The 16,669-nt window shown below is 44.2% G+C and overlaps 2 protein-coding genes across 11 annotated transcripts in view; one reads left to right on the plus strand and one right to left on the minus strand.

Annotated features, from left to right (window-relative positions):
- Positions 1-16,669, plus strand: part of cacna1c.L (calcium channel, voltage-dependent, L type, alpha 1C subunit L homeolog) — a 260,836-nt gene that overhangs the window by 237,554 nt on the left and 6,613 nt on the right. For 6 of the 9 annotated variants that reach the window (XM_041585935.1, XM_041585933.1, XM_041585934.1 and 3 more), the window contains 12 exons: positions 300-365; positions 1,179-1,270; positions 1,669-1,819; positions 2,340-2,467; positions 2,696-2,792; positions 4,086-4,188; positions 5,754-5,855; positions 6,200-6,327; positions 6,422-6,556; positions 7,002-7,330; positions 10,243-10,365; positions 10,667-10,776. In XM_041585935.1, coding sequence (XP_041441869.1) covers positions 300-365; positions 1,179-1,270; positions 1,669-1,819; positions 2,340-2,467; positions 2,696-2,792; positions 4,086-4,188; positions 5,754-5,855; positions 6,200-6,327; positions 6,422-6,556; positions 7,002-7,330; positions 10,243-10,365; positions 10,667-10,776 — 1,564 coding nt within the window. Of the gene's footprint in view, positions 1-299; positions 366-1,178; positions 1,271-1,668; positions 1,820-2,339; positions 2,468-2,695; positions 2,793-4,085; positions 4,189-5,753; positions 5,856-6,199; positions 6,328-6,421; positions 6,557-7,001; positions 7,331-9,091; positions 9,119-10,242; positions 10,366-10,666; positions 10,777-16,669 lie in introns of all 9 variants that reach the window. The other 3 variants (XM_041585927.1, XM_041585930.1, XM_041585929.1) reach the window with 1 other exon arrangement.
- LOC121401378 lies at positions 14,333-16,345 on the minus strand. Of its 2 annotated transcripts, XM_041585937.1 has the most exons (3): positions 15,957-16,345; positions 15,835-15,878; positions 14,333-15,770 (listed from the first exon to the last, which is right to left on the minus strand). In XM_041585937.1, the coding sequence occupies exons 1-3, from the start codon at positions 15,993-15,995 to the stop codon at positions 14,459-14,461; spliced, it is 1,395 nt and encodes a 464-aa protein (XP_041441871.1). In that variant the 5' UTR covers positions 15,996-16,345; the 3' UTR covers positions 14,333-14,458. The 2 variants fall into 2 exon arrangements, with proteins under 2 accessions (XP_041441871.1, XP_041441870.1); XM_041585936.1 differs by having other exon boundaries at positions 15,835-16,344.

The raw sequence follows: 16,669 nt of genomic DNA on the forward strand, positions 1-16,669 counted from the left end.
TATCATGGTGCTGGACAGGAAGTCCATGTTCCATAGAGCTTACAGCCTGTAGTTGTAGTTGAACAAGATCTGGAGGGTGGTGAGCTGCCTGAACTATTACTGTACATACTGTATTGACTATGGTAAATACTGAGTAGTTATATTTACAGCACAGTTTTTTTAATTGAATGATGATTCTCCTCCTCCCAGTCACCTGGCCTCTTAAAGGTACCTGCCCTCCTAAAAGAAGTTGCTTGTTACATGTGTTGCTGCCATTTATTTCGGTGCTGACGGTGTCCTTTCTGTCCTGTTGTCTGCAGGCTCTCCCCTATGTAGCACTGCTTATTGTCATGCTGTTCTTTATCTACGCCGTCATTGGCATGCAGGTAAGGACTCGCCCACTTACCTTTCAAACATGGCTTGTTCCCTCCCTACAAGTGATCCAGATCCAGGTGATGGTTGGTGGTGGCTCCATAAAGAATAAGGGCTGACAATGGTGATTCGGTATTGTTGTGCCTGTCCTATTAAAATACTTCTACCTTAAAGGGTAAGTAAACCTTTAAAATAAGTGAATGTAAAATTGATGAGAGGGTTGTTCTAAGCACTTTTTGCAATTTACATTCATTATTTATTTTTCTTTAATTCCAAGACACTAAGGGATACATGGACTGTTGATATGAATGAATTTTGTTACAACAGCCCCACCTGCTGGTCATTTTCTGAACACCAAGTAGTCAAGGAAGTTGTCAGGAGAAAGAGGCTGCTCTGATATTCTTCGGCTTAGGAAAACAATTAGAAACCTTTCTCAAACCTTTCCTAAGCAGAAGAACATCAGAGCAGCCTCATTGTTTCTCCTGACAACTTCCTTGACTACTTGGTGGTCAGACTGGTGGGGAATAGACCAGCTGGTGGCGATGTTGTAACAAAATTCATTCATATTAACAGTACATGTATCCCTTAATATCTTGGAATTAAAGAAAAATAAATAATGAATGTACATTGCAAAAGTTCTTAGAATAGCAACCTCATCAAATTTACATTTACTTATTTTAAAGCTTTACTTATCCTTTAAGGGGAAACTATACATAGTCATGCACAGGGGTTACTGTCTAAGGTACTGCATTAGTTATTGAGGGGTATCATTCATTTTTATAATGGAGCAGAAGGCTCCTTAGGTAACTTTGCCTCTTTATCTAAAGGTTTTTGGGAAAATTGCGCTGAATGACACCACTGAAATCAACAGGAACAATAATTTTCAGACTTTCCCTCAGGCAGTTCTGCTCCTCTTCAGGTAAGTGCCAAGATGTAAGTCCATTCCCACCTTCACCACCCAGCCATGCTTTGCTCACCCCCTGTACAGACCCCAATTCTGATCCTCCTTTGTTGCTTTACCACACTTGAATGTCTATTCCATTCTGTGTATAGGCCACAAGCTCAAGTCTACTGCAGTAGACCAATATTGCACCCCTGAAGGAAGATAGGGGATATTATAACTCACAGTAGCAGGACCTGGTTTTTGGAACCTGAACCATAGATTCCCAGATATAGGTTGATGTTCCCACCAGTTACAACTGAGTAGAGCTCACAGGCAGGGCACACCTGAGATAGAAGAACTTGGACACCTTGCAGGGAGAATGTTCTCATCTCAAGCTGATGTTGCTGACTTGACTTGTCTTCATCTTCTCCTAGATGTGCCACAGGTGAAGCGTGGCAAGAGATAATGCTCGCCTGCCTCCCTAGTAAGCCGTGTGCCCCTGAATCCGAAACCAGCGAAGAAAAATGCGGCAGCAGCTTTGCCGTCTTCTATTTTATCAGCTTCTACATGCTCTGCGCCTTCTTGGTGAGTCTGGGGTGCTTTGTGTTATCCAAAATATTGCCAGGGGGCAGACTAAGGCCAAAACGATGTTACCCTGTATGAGGCTCAAGAGTAAGTAGGAGTAAGATCCCTTTTTCCAGTTGCTCATAAGGTCTGGTGGCTTATAACCCAGAGCATGCCATTTAGCTATTCTCTAGTTGCCTATCTCACTCCCTGGCTTCTGTGTGACTACTGAGAGCTGCAAATGTAAGCATGTACCCTCCAGCTAAGCCTGAAATCATCCCCCTGGGTGCACCTCAGGGATCCTAATCATCAAAACTCCCAGACTGCTTCACCGCCAAACATAAAGCACAGGTAGCAGCTCATGGAGATCTAATTATAGATTACATTATATTTATTGGGTGTGTTTGTCAGATTTATTGCCAACCAGCTTAGATACTTAGAGGCTGATGGGGCCCATTTAATTGTTTATGCTGACTCTTAATTTACCCTTTAAAATGTTGCTACTAATCAAGACTACACGTCCTCTTTTTCCTCCTTGCAGATCATTAATCTGTTTGTTGCAGTCATTATGGATAATTTTGACTATCTGACACGGGATTGGTCCATATTGGGCCCTCATCATTTGGATGAATTTAAACGGATTTGGGCAGAGTATGATCCAGAAGCCAAGTAAGTAATAACTGCCTGTCCATTCAGGGGAGAGTACCAGGGGTTGGGCACTGACCTAAGAATACAATATGGGGCACAAACAGCCAATCAAAGGACTCGACTAAGTTCAATATTAAAACCACACAGCAAAAATTGTCTTTGGGTGGAGTTCTCCTTTAAATAATAAGTATATAATCTTATACTATGACATTATACATGATACTATATATTGACTCTCTCTGTCCCTAGGGGGCGCATCAAGCATCTAGATGTTGTGACCCTACTGAGGAGGATTCAGCCCCCATTGGGATTTGGGAAGCTGTGCCCACATCGGGTGGCATGCAAGGTGAGAGGGCCCTGGTATATAAAAATACTGTTTTATTTCTGTATATTTTAGTGATTTCTATTTCCTATGATAGAAATTGTGAGATATCGGGGAAATAGCACAATTGCTTTGATATAAAAACAAATGAGATCATAAGCGGCTGTGGGCTGGGATCCGATTTCCCCTTCAGTTCCATTTGTATAACCACATTAATGCACATGCATTTATCCCATTAATGGTAATCTGACTGTGATTGCTGTTACTGGTATAATACAATGCAGCCACACTCAGCTAAACAGTGCCATCTGCTGGTGGTCTGCCAGACATTCCATGTTATTGAAGGGCTGCAATAAGTAGCTGCTATAGCATACTTGTCTTTTATCCTGCCTTTTACCCAAATAAAATATTAGGAGGTGAATATATGATTGTTTTCTTCTAGATCTTAAAAACTATACAAGCATAGGTATTCCCCCCTGTACTAAGCACAATTCAGCAGGAACAGTCCCTAAATTTGCTCATAGTCTGTACAGAGAGATCCCATAAAACTATGGCAGCATAGGTATTCCTCTGTACTAAGCACAATTCAGCAGGAACATTCCCCTAAGTTTGCTCATAGTCTTTAAAGAGAGATCCCATAAAACTATGGCAGCATAGGTATTCCCTGTACTAAGCACAATTCAGCAGGAACAGTCCCCTACGTTTGTTGATAGTCTGTACAGAGAGATCCCATAAAACTATGGCAGCATAGGTATTTCCCTGTACTAAGCACAATTTAGAATGAACAGCCCCTAAGTTTGCTCATAGTCTGCACAGAGAGATCCCATAAAACTATGACAGCATAGGTATTCCCCTGTACTAAGCACAATTCAGCAGGAACAGTCCCCTAAGTTTGTTCATAGTCTGTACAGAGAGATCCCATAAAACTATGGCAGCATAGGTATTCCCTGTACTAAGCAGAATTCAGCAGGAACAGCCCCTAAGTTTGCTTATAGCCTGTATAGAGAGATCCCATAAAACTATGGCATTTGACTATTTGCTCATAGTCTGTAAAGAGAGATAACCCATGTAATTTGAGCTCAACTGCCAAGTGCATTCCTTTATATTGAGTATAAAGGAATGATTAATATATAATGAGTATTATATATAATTATGTGGATGTGAAGACCTACGTTTGCTCTTTTAACGAAATAGTTAAGTTAGTACGTTAATAGTTATAAACATGTTGACTTGGGAAACCAAGTAAGTTCACAGCACTGTGTAATAAAGAAAATACAGTTGTATTTAAGTTTTTCTCTTTATTCTTTTTCCATTCAGCGCCTAGTGGCTATGAACATGCCGCTGAATAGTGATGGGACAGTCATGTTTAATGCAACACTCTTTGCCCTAGTAAGGACATCTTTGTGCATCAAAACAGATGGTAACTCTCATCTTCTACTATTTGCCATTTAGATGTTTTCCTATAGCTAGAGTACTTTTTTTATGTGTGACCATATTAGAGGCAATCGGTATAGTAGGGAGAGATGGTGCCTATAGTAACAGTGGGATAATAGTCTCTGGGAAGGGAGTGTGACTGTGGGATAGCAGGTATAGTAGGGAGAGATGGTGTCTATAGTAACAGTGGGATAATAGTCTCTGGGAAGGGAATGTGACTGTGGGATAGCAGGTATAGTAGGGAGAGATGGTGTCTATAGTAACAGTGGGATAATAGTCTCTGGGAAGGGAGTGTGACTGTGGGATAGCAGGTATAGTAGGGAGAAATGGTGTCTATAGAATCAGTGGGATAATAGTCTCTGGGAAGGGACTGTGACTGTGGGATAGCAGGTATAGTAGGGAGAAATGGTGTCTATAGTATCAGTGGCATAATAGTCTCTGGGAAGGGAGTGTAACTGTGGGATAGCAGGTATAGTAGGGAGAGATGGTGCCTATAGTAACAGTGGATAATAGTCTCTGGGAAGGGAGTGTGACTGTGGGATAGCAGGTATAGTAGGGAGAGATGGTGCCTATAGTAACAGTGGATAATAGTCTCTGGGAAGGGAGTGTGACTGTGGGATAGCAGGTATAGTAGGGAGAGATGGTGCCTATAGTAACAGTGGATAATAGTCTCTGGGAAGGGAGTGTGACTGTGGGATAGCAGGTATAGTAGGGAGAGATGGTGCCTATAGTAACAGTGGGATAATAGTCTCTGGGAAGGGAGTGTGACTGTGGGATAACAGGTATAGTAGGGAGAGATGGTGCCTATAGTAACAGTGGATAATAGTCTCTGGGAAGGGAGTGTGACTGTGGGATAGCAGGTATAGTAGGGAGAGATGGTGCCTATAGTAACAGTGGATAATAGTCTCTGGGAAGGGAGTGTGACTGTGGGATAGCAGGTATAGTAGGGAGAGATGGTGCCTATAGTAACAGTGGATAATAGTCTCTGGGAAGGGAGTGTGACTGTGGGATAGCAGGTATAGTAGGGAGAGATGGTGCCTATAGTAACAGTGGATAATAGTCTCTGGGAAGGGAGTGTGACTGTGGGATAGCAGGTATAGTAGGGAGAGATGGTGCCTATAGTAACAGTGGATAATAGTCTCTGGGAAAGGAGTGTGACTGTGGGATAGTAGGGGATATTGTCTGGGATAGGACTGAGGCTGTGGGACAATATACTGTATATAGTAGGTTCCATATTGTGTCTATTAGAGAACAATATATTTAGGAAACTTACTTTAGAAGAGTTTGCATGAGAACAAGTACAATTTATGTTGTAAGGCCCCAGTAAATCCTGTTTTGTCTTGCAGGATTATTATCCTTTAAATGTCTATATTGGTTTGTTCTGCTTTGAATTGTCCTTTCCCATTGGCCTGTTCTGTTCCCTCTTCTTGTAGTTACTGTATATCCTCCCACCCTGTCCATTTCTTGGTCCCCTAATCAGTAACGATATTGACGTGGTCTGTTTCTCTGTCTGACCCTAAACCAATGGTCCCCTCTACCCCCCCACCGCAGGGAACCTGGAACAGTCCAATGAAGAGCTGAGAGCCATCATCAAAAAGATATGGAAGAGAACCAGCATGAAACTTTTGGACCAGGTGGTGCCCCCAGCTGGAGGTAAGTGGTTTATTCCAAACCAAGTGTGGCTTCTGATAATCTGATTGATTGGCTCCAGGTTGGTTGTAGTCCTGATTATAACTTCTACCTTTGTCAGCCACCTTGTAGGAACTACACCACTGAGCTACAGGTTGGTTCTTGCCCTGTGGCCCAATGATGTTCTGCATGGGTACAGGTTGGTTGTAGCCTTACCCAGAAGTCTTTATCTTTTGCTGTCTGTTGATGTTGCCCTGATAGGTCTCCATAGGGCCACAGTATAATCATATGTCAACTGTTGATTCTGCGCCTCCCAGGAGCAGGTCCCATAATAAAACCTATATATGCATTGTCATTGGCTCCTGCAGATGATGAGGTCACGGTGGGAAAGTTCTATGCCACCTTCCTGATCCAGGAATATTTCCGGAAATTCAAAAAACGCAAGGAGCAAGGACTTGTGGGTAAACTTTCCCAGAAAAATGCACTGTCATTGCAGGTACTATAACTATGGGGGAATGGGATATGTGCCTGCTAATGACCTATCAGAGCGTTGTCCAATGTTTCATGTTTGGTGTTTCTCTTGCCTACAGGCCGGCCTGCGCACTCTGCACGACATTGGCCCCGAGATCCGCAGAGCTATTTCTGGGGACCTGACAGCCGAGGAGGAGCTGGACAAGGCCATGAAGGAGGCTGTGTCTGCTGCATCTGAGGATGACATCTTTAGGGTGGGCAACAGAAATATCTGTAACTGAGTCATAGTGTGTATAGTAAGGCAGGATGGTGTCAGAGGAAGGGTGTGTAATTGTGGGTAGTGTGTACAGTAAGGCAGGATGGTGTCGGAGGAAGGGTGTGTAATTATGGGTAGTGTGTATAGTAAAGCAGGATACTGTCAGAGGAAGGGTGTGTAATTATGGGTAGTGTGTATAGTAAAGCAGGATAGTGTCAGAGGAAGGGTGTGTAATTGTGGGTAGTGTGTAAAGTAAGGCAAGATGGTGTCAGAGGAAGGGTGTGTGATTGTGAATAGTGTGTATAGTAAGGCAGGATGGTGTCAGAGGAAGGGTGTGTAATTGTGGGGTAGTGTGTATAGTATGGTAGTGTTGGGGAGAGGTTTTAGATGTGGGTCAGTTAATGGTGAGACCTTACCTGAGTGAGTAAATCTCCTCTCTCTAGAGAGCTGGAGGACTATTTGGGAACCACGTTGGTTATTACCAGAGTGAAGTCCGGAGTGCGTTTCCTCAGACCTTCACTACCCAGCGGCCTCTGCACATCAACAAGACGTCGGGCGGCCCAGGGGATTTGGACTCTCCTTCCCATGAGAAGCTGGTGGATTCTACATTCACCCCCAGCAGCTACTCTTCCTCCGGCTCCAACGCCAACATCAACAACGCCAACAACACGGCCCTGGTGCGTCTGCCCTGTTACCGGACTACCGTGAGCACCGTGGAGGGACAGAGCCGGCCCGTGGCCCCCCGTGGCTCCTGGAAACTTGCCTCTAAGAGGTGAGGCCCAACTGTCACTTCAGCTGGCCACACAAATACGATGGTACCAACAAAGTTCCATATGATAACCAATAGCCATGTCCATTGGCAATAGGTTGGTCCGGAGATCGTCAGGTTTCATATGGAGATGCTCAGGGGCAGATTTATCAATGGTCGAATTGAAAATTTGAATTTAAATTCATACTTTGGCCCTTTAAGAACTCAAATTCGACTATTCACCACCTAAAACCTGCAGAATAGCTGTTTAAGTCAATGGGAGAGGTCCAGGGATCAATTTTGAGTTGTTTGCAGCCTTCCTGATTCTCAAGTTTTTTTTGGAGAAAAAACTTGAATCCAAATTTTAAAACACAAATCAAATTCAATTTGATTTTTCAGGTCGATTCCATTTATCCGAGTTTTGAAAATCTAATTTTTTTAATAGATTTCCATTGGTCAAATTTATGGGAGTTTAGGGGAGTTTTAAGAAACTCACATGAATTTGAAAATTGATAAATGTTCCTCTCAATGTTCCCCAGTGCATGGGGCATGAGCAGATAAGGAAGTGAAGGGAAACTTTCTGTAGGGCAACTTTCTGGCCCTTAGGAGAAAAAACTCGAAAAAATTTGAATTCGATTTGAATTCGATTCGAGTTTTCAGGTCGATTCCATACATCTGAGTATTAAAAATTAGATTTTTCAAATAAATTTCGTACCCCATGTTCCCCAGTTCATGGGGCATGAGCAGATAAGGACGTGAAGGGCAACTTTCTGTTTTTTTCGGAAAAAAAACTCGTATTGAGTTCTTAAAATTGAAATCGAATTCAGTTTAAATTTTCGACTCAATTCCATTCATCCGAGTTTTAAAAATTAGGGTTTTTTTTTAATAATTTTCAATTGAGGGAAGTTTTTAAAAACTCGCATCAATTCGAAATTCAACCTTTGATAAATGTACCTCTCAATGTTCCCCAGTGCATGGGGTGCGAGCAGTTAAGGAAGTGAAGGGCAACTGTCTAGCCCTTTAAGAACTTGAATACCTGACATTCGAGTTTTTTTTGGAGAAAAAACTTGAATCAAGTTTTTCGAATTCGATTTGAATTCGATTCGCGTTTTCAGGTCAAATTCATTCATCAGAGTTTTAAAATTAGATTTTTAGGGGAGTTTTTGAAAAACTCACATGAATTCGAAATTCGACCTTTGATAAATGTGCCTCTCAATGTTCCCCAGTGCATGGGGTGTGAGCAGTTAAGGAAGTGAAGGGAAACTTTCTAGCCCTTTAAGAACTCGAATACCTGACATTCGAGTTTTTTTCGGAGAAAAAACTTGAATCAAGTTTTTCGAATTCGATTTGAATTTGATTCGAGTTTTCGGGTCGATTTCATTCATCAGAGTTTTAAAATTCGATTTTTTTTTTGATAAATTTCGAATTTACAGGAGTTTAGGGGAGTTTTTTAAAAAAACTCACATGAATTCGAAATTCGACTTTTGATAAATGTGCCTCTCAATGTTCCCCAGTGTATGGGGTGTGAGCAGATAAGGAAGTGAAGGGCAACTCTATAGGGTGCTGAATTGTAAAAAGACTCAGTCCTACATGCAGCACAGCACCCAGTAATGTATAAAGACCCCCTCCTTTCTAGAGAATCTAGTAATATTGGGAGAACGCTGATTGGTGGCCAGTGCCAGACATACAGGGAGATTTAGCCTTTTCTGCAGCCCTGTAGGTGCTGCCCACGACACTAATGTTGGGAGTCACTTTGCTCTTTCTCTTTCCTCCTTGCTGACCCAGGACATGCCAGTGCGAGATTTGGGGACGGTAGGTATCACTCTTCACCATCATCATCACCAAGGTGTAGGTTCCAGGCCGATCATGGGAACACTAACATAGGGGGGCCCAGCAGCCTCAGGGTCTGCTTCCTCTGTAGTTACTGTATAACCCTGACTGATAATAGCCAGTGCACATCTGTAACTGGGGGCTAAACCACTTACATTGGGACCTTTTAAAGGGGAAGGAAAGCTACTGAAGCAGTTTATTGCCAATAGATTAGCCACAATAGTACAAGCTATAAGACTATATTTCTTCTGCAGAATACTTTACCATACCTGAGTAAACAGCTCTAGAAGCTCTCTCTGTTTGTTTAGGATAGCAGCTGCCATGTTAGCTGGTTTTGACATCACTTCCTGCCTGAGTCTCTCCCTGCTCACTCATTACATTACATCAGGAAGAGGAGGAGGAAGAGGGAGAGAGGAGCAAACTGAGCATGCTCAAGCCCTAGCCCTGGAGTTTTAGGCTAAAACCAGGAAGTCTGATACAGAAGCCCATGAGTACACAATAGAAGGAAAGAAATGTGGTGTTTCTTTTGACAGAGGACTCAGAGCAGCATTACTTTGGGCATTTACTGGTGTATTTATATAGACCTTTCTGATAAAGCTTACTTAGTTTTAGCTTTTCCTTCTCCTTTAACCCCAGGGACAGTGTTAAATCTCCCTGCATTCACTCACCATCATCATCATCGTCATCATCACCCCCTCAACAAAATACATTTATTATGACCATATATTGATTAATTAAAACCCAAAAACAGATGCAGGTGACATCCCAGTCAATGGGGCTTATGTATAACCAGTGGGCACATTTGTACCTGGGCTATAGCCCATAGCGACCAATCAAGGATTTGCTTTTTTTCAGCCAGCTGCAGGTTGAGCACTGAAAGCAATCATCTGATTGGTTGCCATGAGTTACAGCCCAGGAGCAAATTTGCCCCTAGTGTTATTATGGGTGGGAGGTTCTGTAGAACACTAGGGGGCACCATGGGACAGTTTCCTGGGGGTTTAGACCCCTTTAAAATCCAAATACCCCCAATGTATGATTAGGGTTTGTTTCCTGTTGCTGGAGAATAGATCTCTTGTATAATAGATCCCCTTGTATTGTGTTCCCAGCTCAGTGTCCAGAGACAGCCGCCTGCCTATAATCTGCCGGGAGGAGGCCTCTCAGGATGAGACGTATGACGCCAGCGAAGAGGTGGAATATAACAGCGAGCCCAGCCTGTTGTGCTCTGAAATGTAAGTATGGGAGAGATATTGAAGGGAAAACCCTCAGCAGATATGAGAATAATAACATTTAAAGGGGAAATTTAGAGACCTACTATCGATCACAGCATTGCTCAATTAGATCTGGCAGAACTTCACTCCCAGCATAATATATTATCAAGGGTTGCTGGAGGGGGGTCACTTTCCCTATCCATATTCAAGCATCTCAGCAAATATAACATTGAGACCACTGCAAAGCTGCTTAGATATCATTTGACAAGATGCTTCTGTAAATCGACGTGCTCTGGGCTGACCCGTTCCTAACTCCCTGCAGGTTCTCCGATCGGGATGAGGAAAGTCGGCAGCTGACCCCGTCGGAGGTGGAAGTGGAGAGGGGGCTTTGCCCGTCCCCTAAGAAAGGTTTTCTGCGCTCAGCTTCTTTAGGTAACAATTGTTATCCTATCTCTCAGTGCACCCAAAGCAAGTCACCCTGCCTGTCTTAAAGGGCAACTAAAGTCTAATATAGAATAAGGCTAGAAATGCTGTATTTTCTATACTAAACACAAACAACTTACTGCACCACAAGCCTAATCAAACAAATAATTTATGCTTTCAAAGTTGGCTACAGGGGGTCATCATCTTGTAACTTTGTTATACATCTTTGCAAGACCAAGACTGTGCACATGCTCAGTGTGGTCTGGGCTGCTTAGGGATCATCATAAATGATCAAAACAGCAAACAGTAAAATAATATCTGCCAGAAGCTGATACAGCAAGTAGGGATGCACCAAATCCACTATTTTGGATTCGGCCGAACCCACGTATCCTTCGAGAAAGATTCGGCTGAACACCGAACCGAATCTGAATCCAAATTTGTATATGCAAATTAGGGTTGGGAAGAGAAAATGGAAAATTCTATCATACTTACCGTAATTTTCCTTTCCTGGACTGAAGCATGGCAGTAGGCACTAATGGGTTAACTCCCTCGCACAGCGGAAGTACAGGAACCAATAAACCTAATTCCCAACCCCCTTACCCCATCTCTTTCCCTGTCCGAGCTCAGGTACTGAAGGGGTGGGTCGTGCCTACTGCCATGCTTCAGTCCAGGAAAGGAAAATTACGGTAAGTATGATAGAATTTTCCATTTTCCTGTCCTTCCGCATGGCAGTAGGCACTAATGGGAATTAACTAAGCAGTACAGACTTTGGGCGGGAAAATCATTTATTAAATTGAACTGAAGAGAGGACTTTAAGCCCGAAACCAGCTTTGTTTACGGAACAAACATCAAGCTTATAACAACGAACAAAAGTAGATATAGAGGACCATGCAGCTGCACTGCAAATTTCTTCCGGCGTAGCTTGAGCCTCGAACGCCCAGGACGCAGCCACCGCTCTAGTGGAGTGAGCCTTAACATGGGGAGCCTGCATAGCTTTGAGTAAATACGCCTTCTTGATACAAGCTTTTATCCAGCTTGCAATCACACGCTTAGAAGCTTGATGGCCCATAGAAGATCCTTTAAATAGCAAAAAGAGACTATCACACCTCTTGAATGCCTCGGTTCTTCGCAAGTATATTGACAAACACCTCACCAAATCCAGTTTATGCCAGTTTACTTCTTCTTCCGTAGCGGGGTTAGGGAAGAAAGCCGGCAGCACAATCTCCTTACTAGCATGAAAGGAGGATACCACTTTCGGGAGGAATTTCTCTGGTAGCCTTAACGTTACTTTATCATGTAACATTTTCAGATATGGTTCTTTCCTCAGCAATGCTTGTATCTCCCCCACTCTCCGTGCTGACGTTACCGCTATCAAGAAAGCAGTCTTCATTGACAGGAGGTCCAAGCTAATTGACTCCAGAGGCTCAAATGGTTCCGTCATGAGAGACTGAAGAACCAAATTCAAATCCCATGATGGCAAAATTGGTCTCACTTGCGGTTTCAGATGTTTGACTCCTTGAATAAAGCGGGTCACTAATGGATACTCCGCCCATTTGACTTTCGTCAATGCTGACAAGGCTGACACTTGCACTTTCAGGGTAGCCAAGCTGAGATTCTTCTCAAAGCCTGACTGCAGAAAATTTACTACTGCCGACTCGGTTGGTGATGTAAATGAATCTCCTGACAATGTACACCATTCCCTGAATCTTTCCCAAATTCTATGGTAGGTATTCTCTGTTGATGGCTTTCTAGCTGCCAACAGTGTGTCAATAGTCATTTCTGCGAGCCCAAGCTCTGTCAGCTCTTTCCGCTCAAAAGCCACCCCGTCAAAGCCCATTTTTGTGGGTTTGGGTGGAATATTTTGCCTTGGCATAGCGAACCCTGGTGATAGGGTAGCTTGACTGGATTGTCCAATGCCATTTCCCACAACCGGGCAAACCAAGGCCTTCTCGGCCACCATGGCACTACTGCTATAACTGTAGCTTTGTCTTTCTGAATTTTGTTCAATACCCTTGATATGATCGGGATCGGCGGAAAAATGTATGCCAGTTTGAACATCCACTTCAGACTGAAAGCATCCTGACACAATGCTTGCCTCTCCGGGTACCAGGAGCAGAACAGTCTCACCTTCCTGTTCCTGGATGTAGCCATGAGGTCTATCTGAGGGAGGCCCCAACGATTCACCAACGTTTGGAAACTCCCCTGCGACAACTCCCACTCCCCTGGGTGGAGTGTCCTCCGACTCAACAGATCTGCCAGAATATTCTGACGACCAGGAATATAAGTTGCTGACAAGTCGAGGAGATTGTTCTCTGCCCATTCGAAAATCTCCAAAGTCAGACTCAACAATTTCCTGCTGTGAGTCCCTCCTTGTTTCTTTATATATTTTACCGTTGTTATATTGTCTGACTGAATGAGGACTGCTGTCCCTTTGAGCTGACTTTTGAAGCTCACTAGCGCCTGCAACACCGCTTTCAGTTCCCTGAAGTTCGAGGACCACGTTACTGCCTCCGGTGGCCATATGCCTTGTGCTGATACACATGCCGTATGAGCCCCCCATCCAAGGCTGCTGGCATCCGTCGTGACCATCTGCCACGATGAGCAATCTATTGGCTTGCCCTGAGAAAGATTGAACGGATTTAGCCACCACTCCAGGCTCTTCACTGTTTGTCGTGACAGAATAATGATTTGAGACTGAGTAACTCTTTTCCACTGTTGAAGAAACCCGAACTGGAGCTGTCGAAGATGAATCATTGCCCACCTGACGGCATCCTTCGTAGCTACCAGTTTCCCTATTATCTCTTGACAGATCAGAGCCGTGGTATAAGGAAATTTGATAACACTCTGCACTCTTCGAATAATGTCTTCCACTTTGCCTGGGGGAAGATATAGTCGCGACTGCTTGGTATCCACTAGAACCCCCAAGAACTCCATCCGTTGTGACGGGACCAGTTGTGACTTTTGGAAATTTATTAACCATCCATGTTCCTCTAGAACCGTAATGGTCACCTGGACCTGCTGGTTCAGCAGTTGTTCGTTTGAGGCCTTTATCAGCAGGTCGTCCAAATAGGTGAAGATCTGTATGCCCTGCAGGCGTAGGGCGGCTATGACTGGAGCCAGAACTTTTGAAAAGGTTCTCGGTGAAGACGCTAGCCCAAAGGGAAGTGCTCGGTATTGAAAATGCTCCCCCCTTACCGAGAACCTGAGGAATCTCTGGTGACTTAAGAGAATAGGGACATGAAGATATGCATCTCGCAAATCTATCTTTGCTAGCCAATCGTTTACCCGTAGGTTCTGCGAAATAATACTCAATGTCTCCATTTTGAATGACTTTACCTTCAGGAACGAATTTAATCCTCTGAGATCTAAGATAGCTCGGAACTCCCCCGACGCCTTTTTCCTGAGGAAGATCGGAGAATAGATACCTTGTCCCTTCTGGCTTTCCGGCACTGTTAAAATTACTTCCTTTTCCAACAGATCTAATAAAATGTGATTCATTGCTCGATGAGCTTCCAGCGTTTTCGGAACCTTTGATTCCACAAAAAAACTTCTGTTTGGTTTTTTCGAAAACTCCAAGTGGTAACCTAAGGATACCACTTCCCGGACCCAACTGTCCATCGTAGTTTTCCCCCAGACTGCCTGGAATTGAAGTAGTCTTCCCCCTACTGGCGGCAGCTGGGCCTGAACACCGTCAGAACGATTTAGGCTTTCCCTGCTTGAACTCTTTTTTGAGCTGATTTTGCCCGCGATTTCTCCAAAAGGGCTGCCTATCAAATTGCTTTCCAGGCCTATAGGTCTTGGCATCCTTAAACGGCATTCTGTCCGCCCAGCCTGCACGGACTGGCTGACGTCTCACACGCCTTTCTTGCGGCAAAAAGGAGCTCTTGCCCGCCGAAGCCTTAGAAATAATACTGTCAAGTTTTGGCCCAAACAGCAACTCCCCCTCGAAAGGGAGCGCACACAGATTGAACTTGGAAGGGGTATCTGCTTGCCAATGTTTTAGCCACAGCATCCTCCTAGCTGCCACTGCATACCCCATATTTCTGGCTGCCAATTTCAGCACCTCCAATGATGCGTCCGTGATGAAATCAATAGCCACCTTTATATCACCCACTAGGTGACCCATCTTGTCTTTGTCTCCAGCAAGCTGCAGCTCAGTTTCTATCTCTTGCAGCCAGATTTTGGATGCCTTTGCCACACACGTGACTGCTACCGCTGGCTTGCAGAGTAGCCCCGAAACTGAATAGGCCTTCCTCAGCACTGTATCCTGTCTCCTTTCTACAGGATCCTTCAAGGAAACCCCCTCATCCACTGGCAATGTGGTCTTACGAGCCACCCTTGTGATGGCAGCATCCACTTTGGGGGGGTTGGTCCACCGACTCACATCCCCCTCCGCATACGGGTACATCTTCTTCATGTGTCTAGGTTCTGAGTACTTTTTATCTGGTACTGCCCACTCTTCCTTAATAATATCTTTCAGTACATCGTGGACTGGAAATACCAGATCTTTCTTTCCTGATGATTTAAACATTCTGTCCTGCTTTTTCTCTTGTTCAGTGTCCTCTAGTTCCAATACTTTCCGGACAGCTTTTACTAGAGGTTCTATTAGATCCAAATCAAACGAGGAATCTTCATCCAATACAATTAGCTCCTCTTCCTCCTCTGAAGTAGCCGAAAGGCTACACCTTGCTGCCCCCTGCTGACGTGCTTCACACTCCGCAGGCACCTTAGGATCACGGCTCTCTTTCCCCATTACTGGGGCACTGGGACCCACTTTCTGTATCACATTAGCTGTCACAGTTCCTACTAGGTCCTCCAGTGATTTAGACATAGACTCCTTAAACCAGTCTCTCATAGCACTCCATTGATCATCTGCTCTTTTGCCAGACATAGATTCCCAGCACATTAGGCATACTTTTTTGTTATGCATCGCTGGATTATCACATATTGAACACTCTTTTTCCACCGCCTTCCTTGAATGATGACTCCTCCTTCTAGGTGACCTACAAAGAAACGAGTTTGTTACCATCACATAGGAGTCACCACACATCTCTCTGATACACTTACCCCCTAGAGGATGACCGGGATCTCCGGCTCCTAGAACTCATGCTCTGAAAAAAGAGGAGTAAATATAAGTAGCTGTACAGTTCACCTAGGTCCCCAACCGGTAGGCCTGCAACACTGCTTACATTCAGGCTCTCCCAACCAGCAAACGGCTCCTGCTGCATGTACTGCAAACAAAACCTGCTCCTGCTGTACAACAGGTAATGGGCGCTTTAAGAGCCAAGGGCGCCTAGAGATGACATCATCAAGAGTCTACACAGTGTCTTACCGCGGGATCCGACTTACTGCACTCAGAACGCCTTACTGCACACCCCGCGTCTTACCGCGTTCTAAAAGCCCAGCTACCAGGCTCCACCGGCTATATGTGAACCGGTCGCTTCGGTGAGGCAGAGAGGAACCACACCGGCACAGGGGAATCCTTCCTGATGCGAGGACAGGAAAAAAAGAGATGGGGTAAGGGGGTTGGGAATTAGGTTTATTGGTTCCTGTACTTCCGCTGTGCGAGGGAGTTAACCCATTAGTGCCTACTGCCATGCGGAAGGACAGGAAAAAACATTTTTATTTCCCCTAATTTGCATATGCAAATTAGGATTCAGGTTCGGTTAGGCCGGCAGAAGGATTTGGCCAAATCCGAATTCTGCTGAAAAGGCCGAATGCTGGATTCCGTGCATCCCTAACAGCAAGACTGATTAATAACCAGAATATACAGACTGTACTGGATCCTGTGTTGTCATGTAATTTAATGTGGATTTTATAGTTTTTGTATTGTTTAATACAAACTTGCTCCAACTCTGCAGCACCAGTGGCTGCAGCAAAATAATCCCCCAAATAGAATCCC

Source organism: Xenopus laevis, chromosome 3L (genome assembly GCF_017654675.1).
Source record: "Xenopus laevis strain J_2021 chromosome 3L, Xenopus_laevis_v10.1, whole genome shotgun sequence".
NCBI lineage: Eukaryota > Metazoa > Chordata > Amphibia > Anura > Pipidae > Xenopus > Xenopus laevis.